This window comes from Eutrigla gurnardus (genome assembly GCF_963514095.1).
Source record: "Eutrigla gurnardus genome assembly, chromosome: 7".
In the NCBI taxonomy this organism is placed as follows: domain Eukaryota; kingdom Metazoa; phylum Chordata; class Actinopteri; order Perciformes; family Triglidae; genus Eutrigla; species Eutrigla gurnardus.
Window position 1 is genome coordinate 30,502,265 of NC_139921.1, and position 12,637 is coordinate 30,514,901.

Here is a 12,637-nt window from a genome sequence, read left to right on the forward strand (position 1 = left end):
TTGACATTTAGTGCTCAATGTGCACACTGCTTATGAGCGGATTATTTATGTCTGACTGTGTTAGACTGAAAGCAGACTGGCTTCAACAGTCCCAGCCATCTTTCAGCCGTCATATATAACCTTATGTGTGACCAGATTTTCATCAACCTCCTGCAAGCCAATTCAGGAGACTTCAGGTAGAAATGTGTTTTACGTATTTTGTTCATGAAAATAGAATGGAAGGATCAGCATGAAAACAGAAATAATGGGTTAGGTAGTCAAGTGTCAAGTAGTGTTGAATTAAATCTCCAAGTTCTGTAAAAAAAAAATTAAAAAAAGTCACACACACGGCAGCATCTGCGGCACATCGGTGTGACACGCACAGTTAACAGACACATCAGTTGGTATTCTGTTGCATTTGCTGCTCAAAGACAGCAAATGCAACTTGCCGTTACCACGGTAACCGCGGGTACTGGCGAAAAAAACCCCAGGACTGCAAATCTTAAGGATTACATTTGGTTTTTACAAATTTTCCTCTTTCAACATGTAATTTTAAACGTCAAAATGAGGTATTTTGAAAAACAGGTGACAAGAATTCTGATGATGATGCAAGATAATTGTTGTTTTTTTGCAGTAATCCGATTTGAGATTCTTGAAAATCTATTCTATAGTCCATAGTAGTCTAAATGAATAGCTTTATTGAAAGCCTGGGACAGATATGTGCTATCAACACTGTGCACGGGGTGAGTCCACAACACTTCTAGCAAGCAAAAGACAAACTAAACTAAAGTAGATCATTCAGTGGTGTAATACCAGGGTGGCGTAATACCAGGGTGGCGTAATACCAGGGTGGCGCTATACCAGGGTGGCGTAATGTAGTATAATACCAGGGTGGTGTAATGTAGTGTTATATCAGGGTGGTATAATGTAGTGTAATACCAGGGTGGTATAATGTAGTGTTATATCAGGGTGGTGTAACGCCAGGGTGGTATAATGTAGCGTAATAGCAGGGTGGTGTAATGTAGTGTAATACCAGGGTGGTGTAATGTAGTGTTATATCAGGGTGGTGTAACACCAGGGTGGTATAATGTAGTGTAATACCAGGGTGGTGTAATGTAGTGTAATACCAGGGTGGTGTAATGTAGTGTAATACCAGGGTGGTGTAATGTAGTGTTATATCAGGGTGGTGTAACACCAGGGTGGTATAATGTAGTATAATACCAGGGTGGTATAATGTAGTGTAATACCAGGGTGGTGTAATGTAGTGTTATATCAGGGGGGTGTAACACCAGGGTGGTATAATGTAGTGTAATACCAGGGTGGTGTAATGTAGTGTAATACCAGGGTGGTGTAATGTAGTGTAATACCAGGGTGGTGTAATGTAGTGTTATATCAGGGTGGTGTAACACCAGGGTGGTGTAATGTAGTGTAATACCAGGGTGGTATAATGTAGTGTAATACCAGGGTGGTGTAATGTAGTGTAATACCAGGGTGGTGTAATGTAGTGTTATATCAGGGTGGTGTAATGTAGTGTTATATCAGGGTGGTATAATGTAGTGTTATATCAGGGTGGTGTAATGTAGTGTAATACCAGGGTGGTGTAATGTAGTGTTATATCAGGGTGGTGTAATGTAGTGTAATACCAGGGTGATGTAATGTAGTGTAATACCAGGGTGGTGTAATGTAGTGTAATACCAGGGTGGTGTAATGTAGTGTAATACCAGGGTGGTATAATGTAGTGTAATACCAGGGTGGTATAATGTAGTGTTATATCAGGGTGGTGTAATGTAGTGTTATATCAGGGTGGTGTAATGTAGTGTTATATCAGGGTGGTGTAATGTAGTGTAATACCAGGGTGGTATAATGTAGTGAAATACCAGGGTGATGTAATGTAGTGTAATACCAGGGTGGTATAATGTAGTGTTATATCAGGCTGGTGTAATGTAGTGTTATATCAGGGTGGTGTAATGTAGTGTAATACCAGGGTGGTGTAATGTAGTGTTATATCAGGGTGGTGTAATGTAGTGTTATATCAGGGTGGTGTAATGTAGTGTAATACCAGGGTGGTATAATGTAGTGTTATATCAGGTGGTGTAATGTAGTGTTATATCAGGGTGGTGTAATGTAGTGTTATATCAGGGTGGTGTAATGTAGTGTTATATCAGGGTGGTGTAATGTAGTGTTATATCAGGGTGGTGTAATGTAGTGTTATATCAGGGTGGTGTAATGTAGTGTAATACCAGGGTGGTATTATGTAGTGTAATACCAGGGTGGTGTAATGTAGTGTTATATCAGGGTGGTGTAATGTAGTGTAATACCAGGGTGGTGTAATGTAGTGTAATACCAGGGTGGTGTAATGTAGTGTTATATCAGGGTGGTGTAATGTAGTGTAATACCAGGGTGGTATAATGTAGTGTAATACCAGGGTGGTGTAATGTAGTGTAATACCAGGGTGGTGTAATGTAGTGTAATACCAGGGTGGTGTAATGTAGTGTTATATTAGGGTGGTGTAACACCAGGGTGGTGTAATGTAGTGTAATACCAGGGTGGTATAATGTAGTGTTATATCAGGGTGGTGTAATGTAGTGTAATACCAGGGTGATGTAATGTAGTGTAATACCAGGGTGGTGTAATGTAGTGTAATACCAGGGTGGTGTAATGTAGTGTAATACCAGGGTGGTGTAATGTAGTGTTATATCAGGGTGGTGTAACACCAGGGTGGTGTAATGTAGTGTAATACCAGGGTGGTATAATGTAGTGTAATACCAGGGTGGTGTAATGTAGTGTTATATCAGGGTGGTGTAATGTAGTGTTATAACAGGGTGGTGTAATGTAGTGTAATACCAGGGTGGTGTAATGTAGTGTAATACCAGGGTGGTATAATGTAGTGTAATACCAGGGTGGTGTAATGTAGTGTAATACCAGGGTGGTGTAATGTAGTGTAATACCAGGGTGGTATAATGTAGTGTAATACCAGGGTGGTGTAATGTAGTGTTATATCAGGGTGGTGTAACACCAGGGTGGTATAATGTAGTGTAACACCAGGGTGGTGTAATGTAGTATAACACCAGGGTGGTATAATGTAGTGTAACATCAGGGTGGTATAATGTAGTGTAATACCAGGGTGGTGTAATGTAGTGTAATACCAGGGTGGTATAATGTAGTGTAACACCAGGGTGGTATAATGTAGTGTAATACCAGGGTGGTGTAATGTAGTATAACACCAGGGTGGTATAATGTAGTGTAACATCAGGGTGGTATAATGTAGTGTAATACCAGGGTGGTGTAATACCATGGTGGTATAATGTAGTGTAATACCATGGTGGTGTAATACCATGGTGGTATAATGTAGTGTAATACCAGGGTGGTATAATGTAGTGTAACACCAGGGTGGTATAATGTAGTGTAATACCAGGGTGGTATAATGTAGTGTAATACCATGGTGGTGTAATACCATGGTGGTATAATGTAGTGTAATACCAGGGTGGTATAATGTAGTGTAATACCAGGGTGGTGTAATGTAGTATAACACCAGGGTGGTATAATGTAGTGTAACACCAGGGTGGTATAATGTAGTGTAATACCAGGGTGGTGTAACACCAGGGTGGTGTAATACCAGGGTGGTGTAATACCATGGTGGTGTAATACCATGGTGGTATAATGTAGTGTAATACCAGGGTGGTATAATGTAGTGTAATACCAGGGTGGTATAATGTAGTGTAATACCAGGGTGGTGTAACACCAGGGTGGTGTAATACCAGGGTGGTGTAATGTAGTGTAACACCAGGGTGGTGTAATACCAGGGTGGTGTAATGTAGTGTAATACCAGGGTGGTGTAATACCAGGGTGGTGTAATACCAGCGTACCTGATGTGTGTGGCAGGTAAAGACTCCAGCTGGCGGGAAAGGAAGAGCTCTCTGTGTCTGAGCTGGTGTTTCTGTTTCTCGGGGAGGTCGGACATCTCTGGATTCTCCATCTCTTCCTCCAGCTCCCCTGGGTGGTAAGGAGGTCAAAGGTCAAACATATAGCCATCGGATAAAGTGGAACAATGACGTCCGCAGGGAAAACAGGGGAGGGAGGGTGGAGGAGGGGGAATGCAAATGTATCGGCTATGGCCACAAACAGTCTCCGATGCACAACAAGCGGATATAAAAGCACCAAAGATGCACATTTGATAAGCCCGAACAATGAAGTCTTCAGGGAGACTCATGTATACATACCGATATTTTACATAAAATCTCACTGATTATGTCTACAATGTGAATAAACAACATCTGAGTACGGTTTTCTCATCTAATACTGCATTCCAGCCCTTATAAACAAATAGACGGCGCATTTCACACTGCTCGGGATTCTCCATCATCTTAATGCCCCCAGCTGTGTTTTCATTATACTACTACTTGGTTAATCTGCTGTAGTTCAAGCATAAAGTAAAATAAAAATATATAAAAAGAACCAGAATGGGATGTTAAAATACACCAAATTAGTCTATTCTTCTATGCTATCCAGTGACACCACCAAAGACACACAGCAAGCAATTCTGTAGCTGCCATTGAGAAAAGGTCAGTATTTATTCTTGGAAATTTAGGAGATTTTGTTTTTTTTAAGTGGTAAATACTAGATTGGGAGCATTTCTATTGGCTCTCAACATGGCGATGGATGTGCCCGCGGCTTGCAGCTCATGGTGCCAACAACGGTAACGTGCTTCCCGGAGGGTGGATGCTACGTTTCCACAATGACAGCGTTGGTCGGGACGTATGTGTGGCTATGCCAACAAAGCAAAAGTAGCTCTAATAACAACACACACAGAGGGAAAGCGACTTCATTCTCTGCCCAGCTAGACACAACTCCACTACATCTCGAGCAGATAGTTGTATTAAAGCTGATTTCTTCGGGCTTTCTCTACTCCAACGGGACTAAATCAGAATTACACCCCAACCAAAAACAAAACATGTGATCAAATTTATGCAGATAGCTTTAGTTTTACATCCTCGGGTTTTGACATCTCGGCTTCGAACATTTCTGCCGTCGCCCTAATACAATGGAGCTGAGAGGAATTTCATCTGTGGTGCTGAAAGCACTGAGAATAACACTTAACAAGTGTTTCTTTCCAGGAAAAAAATGTCCCAGTTATTCTGGCTAATCCACAGAATCCACCAAAGTTTTTATTAGAACAACTTTCTACCTGCTCTGTGGATTATCCAGATTAACCGGGACGACGACGATGAAGAACAGGTAAGTGGGTAAAAACTGTGCACACGTGTAATTTGTGTGAGCTGACCTCTAATGTACAAGGTGTATCATTGTGGTGGATCTATTAGCAGTTAACTATGTTTTCATTGGTGTAAAATCACCTGGAAATGAGAATTGTTGTGTGTTTTTGTTAGATTAAAATCATATATCTACATCTACATGTCCTCTTCACAGACTCCACCATGCCGTGTGGCCCTTGTGAAACTGCAGTAATGTGAGCCGCAGGGTAAAAAAAAAAAAAAAAACGTGCTGCCACCGGCAGCCATTTGACTTCCACTGCCCCTGAAGTAGTGTTATTATGGTATGGATGGACTCTGAGCGAGACCAACAGGGTTACCACGGTTTTGCACTCAGCGGCTAGCGTTACCGCAGTCTTGGAAAGGGAGGAGTGAGCTGAGGGGGTTTTCAGTTGGTTGCAATCTGCCACCACACCACAAAATGCCACTAAATGCTACACACTGTCCCCTTTAAGATACATATTAGGAGTAGGCTAGGATAAGTCGGGGTTCAGGATAGATGGGCCCCATGAAAGCTCAAAAGTTAAAACATAAGTTTATGTTAAAGGGTTGATTACGATTTGCACTTCAATGAACTGAGGAACTCGCAAAACATTTCTAAAATAAATGCTGGATAAAGGCAGGTCTCATGCTATGATGATCCAATCATCAGGGTTATTTTCTCAGACTGGACCTCCACAACCACAGAAAATGTTCTCACAGGCTGAGCAGAACTCCACTTGACTAGTAAGCTGACCTTTGTGGGCAAAAGTTTAAGCTTGTATAGTTCTTTGGGCTACTATGGCATAGTGCTATGACGTGGATTCCCTGAGACTCCTCTTTTATTCCAGAACAACCTTGAATATCCCGGTTGCTTGGATTAACAAGAATCGATGGTGAAAAAAAAAACAGTCTTCAATACTCGACCCAAGAATGGATGGACGGAGCCACCGTTGTAGGGCCATCAGCCCGTTTGAGTAGGCCACGTGTCCCAAGTCATCCTATGAGTATAGATTTAGCCTCGGCTGGCAGGCAGCATCTCCACCGCACACCGTCGTTTTCCTCATGGATGAGGAGGGTGGAGGAAACGAAGGTGGGAGGAGGAGGAGAGAGGAGATACGAATCACTGCCGAGTATGTTTGCACCGACGAGGACTTAATTGGTGCATAACTATAAAAAGAGCACAATAGAATAGACATAATTAAAAAAAACTATGAATATGAACATGTATAATAGAACATGAACAAACAAACACATACTTAAACTTTTAAATGTGTCTGTTATTAAAGTGTCGGGAAAATAGACAAACGGAGACAAATAGACGAGCACAGAGGGAGGGAAGTGTGACAAAAGAGATGAAGACAGAGAGACATAAAGACCGCGATGAGGAGAGAGGGAGAGGAGGAAAGGGAGCGATAGAGAAATCAGTAGGGAGAGCGAGGGAAAGAGAGACAAAGGCAGAGAGAGAAAGAGAGAGAGAGTGGTAGAGACAGCAAGTGCAAACGGAGAGAGAGAAGAGCAGTCAGTACGTGCTCCAATTCATTTGGAGTTTCATTAAAGGAAGCGAGACAGAAAGAGGGAGACGGGGAGCAGAACAAAAGCAATCAAGGGATTTTCAGGAGAAGAGATGTGTGGCCAAAATCAATAAGTACTCCTTCACTCCCTCACTCACTCTGCCCGGCACTCAGCACCCAGCAGACGAGCCATCGGTGCCCAGGCAGAGCGCACACACAACACACACACACACACAATTACACACACAGCATGGGCTTTAACTCTCATGTAAAAGCAACAAAATATGGACTGAGATTATTAGAAGGGGCGAGGGAAGAATTTGGGAAGTCTCACGTTAATTCTAACATTGGGCAACATGGCGAAATATCAAATATTGTGATTTCTTTTACCAAGTACCTCATAAGCGATATGGGGCGGGATTGTAGGGTTGACTATGAGTGCTTTTACAAAATATGTTATATACGTAATCAGTAATGTGGGTATATGGACACTATGAAGTGTGTAAAGGCAAATAACAGAACAGCTAGAATCTCAGAGTTGCATCACTGTACAGTAATGCAGGATTCAAAACCAAGAAAATACACTTACGCCATGTTACAGTATCCAAAACCTAAGATGAGTCTCATCCTTATATTGATATAATTTCAATATACTGGAAAGCCCACGTTCTACATTTCCATGACATTTTAAGATCCGGTGGCCCATAATGAGCTCTAAACTGGTAGTGCTGGTGGCGTTGACCCTACAAGGCACCGCATCATCATGAAAATCTATAATATTGCAAAACTGAATCAAATTGCACAAGGAGTGTATTTATTATTGGCCAAACTGGCTTTTACTGGGAAGTGGAAGAAGGCAAGAATAAAAAGATGTGTAATATTTCTGTGCACTTTTTTTGACAGCGGATCAGATGTAACATTAAAAGAAAGCAAATTAACTTCAGGAAAAATGAATGACAGCAACTCTTAAGTTATGTAGAAAGTGTGTTTGAAGAATAACAGCATAACAGCACAGATGCTTGTGGGGTTTTTTTGGTAACAGAGCTACACAAAACCTCCCAAGCAAAACCGATGAAGCAAAACATGTACAATTGCAGAGCAAACACTTTAAATTCATAGGTAGCGGACAGTCATCTAGTTTTTCCTCCAGGAAATTGGTTAGCAGAGGTAGTGAGCGCTGATCAGACTGGGTTGTTTGTCTCCAGTTTCCCCAACTTTTTTCTCTCTCCCATCATCATGATGTGCTGCTTTGATTCATTACTACAAAGCAAATATACAACGTAATGCGTTACTGCTTAGCTGAGCTGAATCAGACATATCCTGACAAATCTCATCTCATTATTTATGTAGCAAGACCAGTTTGCTTATCATTATTGTTATTATTTTGGTGCATTTTATGCCTTTATTGGACAGTCAATAGTAGCGATTTGATGGGAAATGAGAGTACGACAACAAATATCCCCGGCTGGAAGCAAACTGTGGACGTCATGCTTGATTGCACACCGTAAGTTTGTGTGATGTTGCACCTCTGCTCGTTGCATCTGAAGCTTATTAAGCCTACTAATAGAGTTAAATACATTTTCCAGTCATAGCAGGCTGCCTCCATTATAAAACACCGCAGGAAACCCAGTGTGCAATAGTCAGAGCAAGCCCAGAAAATAAACATGAACCTCTGATCAGCCGTGTACTATAAGAGGAAACAGTCTTTTCGATTAAGGAATATACCTTTTTGGAGGAACGTACCAGTTGCTGTGGTGTTTTCTGGGAGAAATTTGGTTTTGAGGCACAACAAAAACGAGGAGGAAAAGTTCTCTTAGTATGTTAGTTCTGTCTACTGTGTATAATCGTCCTGGAAGTCCTTATTTTATCCTTGTATCCCAAATGAGGGTCTACATCTGTATTATGCATGTTTCTCACACACACACCACACCACACACACACAGTATCCGGATTATTATGCAGCGGCACCTCACCCGGCTGGCCCTTCAAACCGGCCCCTTGGTGAGCGTCCTTGAGTAGCAACTCAACTCCCCAACCTCAGTCCTTCTCCTCTCCTCCTCCGAGCCAATCCTGGCAGTGCACCCACACCCTACTCTCTACAAATTGCCTCTCCATCTCACCTGTCCCGGCCAATTATCAATTATTGATGAATGGGTCGCCTTACAGGGCCGAGACGCTGCAAGGGGAGGGGGAAAGGAGAGGAACGAGAAGCGAGAAGAGGCAGCGAGGAGAGCCCAGCAGACTGTTATTACCTTAACAAACTGACTGGACCTCTAGAATACAGTGTGTGCTCGTGTGCTGGAAGGTCCAGAGACAGAAGCAGGAAGTCCCATGCTTCTGCTGGAAAGCATCTGGCGGTAGGAAAATAACACTTCCAACCGAGGTGGAGGGAATCTACCAATATAAAATCAATACTCTGACATGAGAAGATATCATCTGGGTGTTTCGCTGTGGTGATATTGTAAAATACGTTACATATTGTCTTAAAGGGTGCACTATAGTGAACCTTTCTCCTCAGTGACTCAATTAGCAACCCCTATAATAAATAAAATCCACAAAAACATCATCACCTCATCAATATTGAGATTTATAATACATCTTAGCGCTAACTTCCAAATGACACGAGGTGATTCAGACCTGTCAAGGACGTGAGTGTAAAATAGACAAAACAATTTCCACCTCACACAAGTCAATCCTGAACATTGTTCATTCACAGCACGTTACGAACAAGAGTCGGAACAGGAGCGGCATTGTCAGGGGGGGGGGGGGGGGGAGACGGTACGACGAGCGCTGATCATTTTTCCAGCCCGTTGAATTACAGTTACAATGGGACAACGTTTAATCCCCGGAGGTCTATAAGGAAACTAGAACAACAAGAGAGCTACTGTTAATAAAATGGCTTTCATTCAGTGAGCTGGTATAAAACCGTCAAGGTTTTCTGAATCGTCACACTGTTTTGGGATTATGAGGTTAATATGAGAAGAGGACTAACATTTAGATAAGTATATCATGTTTGAATGGTCTCTCCTGAACAGTAGACTCTCCTTATGATTATTAGACATACATATATTAAATGATGTGTTCACGTGTACTTAAAATATTCACTATTGCAGATTTTTTAATGGTCAAACTTGAAGCAAACTTGGGATCGTCTCACTTTGAGTGGGATCCTGTATATCTGATATACAAATGAAATGTATCTTTTCATTAGACGCTGCCTGGCTGGCTGGCTAATAAAAAAAAAGTCTCCATCTTGTAATGCAGGCTTTCCAAAATTCTAAATTTATGGTCTCCAGTCCCAAGACCAGATAACTTTGTAGACGTCACAAGGGTTTATTTCCCCAGACAGAACAACTCTTTCTCCAGAGAAACAAGACGTAAAACAGCCGTTTTTTCTCATGCTGAATAGTTCTTCTCATGAAGCGACTTTGGTGTGTAAATTCACTGGGATTCCCCTTTAACTTGCCAGAGTCAAATTTCTTAAACGTCACGTAAACATGAAACAAAAAGTCTGGAACGGGGGCGAGATGATAGGTAGTGTGTGTGTGTGTGTGTGTGTGTGTGTGTTTGTGTGTGTGTGTAAGTAAGTAAGTAAAACATAGTTTAACTAATCAGACTCCTAAGTGAGCCTCTTTTCAGCAACCTGGTTGCTGCAGTGCATTTATGCCTTTAAAAAAAAAAAAAAAAAAAAAGTGAAACCTGGCAAGTCATGAAAATGAAAGTTCAGAAAAACAATATAGTTGCACATAATGCAAACATTCTGTGTGCAGTGAGAGCATTTGTAACTTGATCTCTCTTCCTTTGCAACAACAAAGGCAGCACACAAAGGTATTTTTAGCCCTTTCTTCCCTGACAAGCAGAACATGTAATTACATTTTTATAATATTGAAAAAAAAATGTACTCTGTATAATAAGCTGTAACAACAACATGAAATCGCTGTGTGCACAATAACAAGGAAAGACAACTGCAACAACGCGAGGCGGGGGATGTTGCCTTCGCCTTGTAATCATTACGGCTGATAAGGACGGTTCATAAAGCTCTGCAGCTGGGGATGCAAATGAGAAATCCATCCTCTCATTGCGGGACGTACTTCCATTATAACATATCATCGTCTCGTGTCAGATGCAGAGCCGTTGTGGAGCTCCAGTGATCCAGCAACTACTACCAGCAGGGGTGATGCCATGGAGACTGCGATCCTGCAAATGACTTCACTTGTAAAAAGGTAATAAAGGCGATGAGACTTGTGACATAGGTTTATGACCCACTTTGGAGTCCGACCAAAAATAAACCAGTGGCTATAATATGCCGCACTTATCCCGCGACCAGCTCGACTTCACTGGTTCTACTTTTGTGCATCGGCTCACTGGCAACATTGTTGTCCATTGTTTATGGGAGCTAGGAGCCAAATTTCAAAAATAGAAAAAGGTTTGAGTCATGGCAAATTCAAACGCCTGAAGGGAGGGGCCGGGGAGGTAAAATGCCAAGTCCGACAGAGAAGCTGACCACTCAGGAGGCTGCTGCACTCGCAAGGGCGGAGCTAATGCCGGAGTTGGAGGCCCCATGTGCCCCAGTGCTCAGAATCTCTGCAAGCAAAATATTTGATCAATGACTCACAGCAGACACACAAAAAAAGACACACAGGCTCATACACACACGCCCAACTGGCGTTCTCCACTGATCCTTAACCAAAATGAATTAAATGCCCCTTCAGCGATTCCTGTGACAGGGCCCAGAGCTAAAAACTCAAGTCCATCATGCATGTAAGAAAGACACACACACACACACACACACAGAAAGAGAGAGAGAGAGAGCGAGAGAGAGAGGCTGCAGCTACAGAAACGCAGACAGGATACAGCCCACACCCATGCGGTGCACAGCCATTCCTGCCATGCATTTTTTACATGTTGCAAATGTCTGGGAGCCCCTTACTGAAATGCAGCTGGCAGAGCCCGGCCAAAAACCAAGGGTCCATATATGACCAGCCTATAGAAACGTGACTCCACTCCTGCTAGTAGAGCCAATACTACTATCACATGACTCTGGGTTTCCTTACTGCAACAAACCCAGAGGTAAGCAACATTGATTAGAAGTTACGTTTATGTTGACTGAACACTCACCGTGCAACAAGTAATGATACATATACCACAACAATACAATATACACAAATATTTGTTTTCATTCTTCAGCAGAAAAAAAATTCAATCCTGTAAAAAAAAAAAACATGCTGCTCAAAAATAATGACCCTCCGATAAATTTCGTCCTGCCTCTAGAAATCTGGATTTCTGTCATTTGTAACTGCAAATGCAGCATTATGCTGCTGGGTCGAATCAGTATAATGGACCGGAAAAGGCACTGCCAAAACTGACAAAGAGGAAGAAAAGGGCCGTCTGTTTTCAGCTGGACCGCAGCCCTTTAACATCCCAAAAGTGACTGACTGATGAAATTACAACATTGGTCATTATGTTTTCAAAATAAATTGCCACCACTGTTTCTGAAGAAACAAAGCATTGCGCGATCAATTAACTGGAATGTGAAAAGTCGACCAGGTCATTATCGTCTCCTATTCTCCTGCAATTCAATGTTTTAATGTAGTTTAATTTTGCCACACCAGTAAATCATTCCCTTACCTGCCAAACCATTTCCAAGTTCTTAAAAAAAGGTTTCCTAAATTAACGTGACAGTCAGTGTAAATGTTTTCAGCTTTGCAGATGTGGCTTGTAGAATCAGTGATTACTTCACAGGGGAAATCACGAGGAAGAGAATTACAAGGGCAGAACCTTTTTATTTATTTATTTTTATTCTAAATAGAATATACTTTAACGTGATAAATGTTAAAGTCGCTGATTTAAATTGGAAAGCACATTTTTAAAATGTATTTACCCATTATTTATACA

The 12,637-nt window shown here is 41.8% G+C and overlaps 1 protein-coding gene across 2 annotated transcripts in view; it reads right to left on the reverse strand.

Moving 5' to 3' along the window:
* mta1 (metastasis associated 1) overlaps nt 1-12,637 on the reverse strand; it is a 40,761-nt gene that overhangs the window by 11,190 nt on the left and 16,934 nt on the right. For both annotated transcript variants that reach the window (XM_084014096.1, XM_084014095.1), the window contains exon 4: nt 3,846-3,972. In XM_084014096.1, the coding sequence (XP_083870222.1) occupies nt 3,846-3,972 (127 nt within the window). The remainder of the gene's footprint in view (nt 1-3,845; nt 3,973-12,637) is intronic.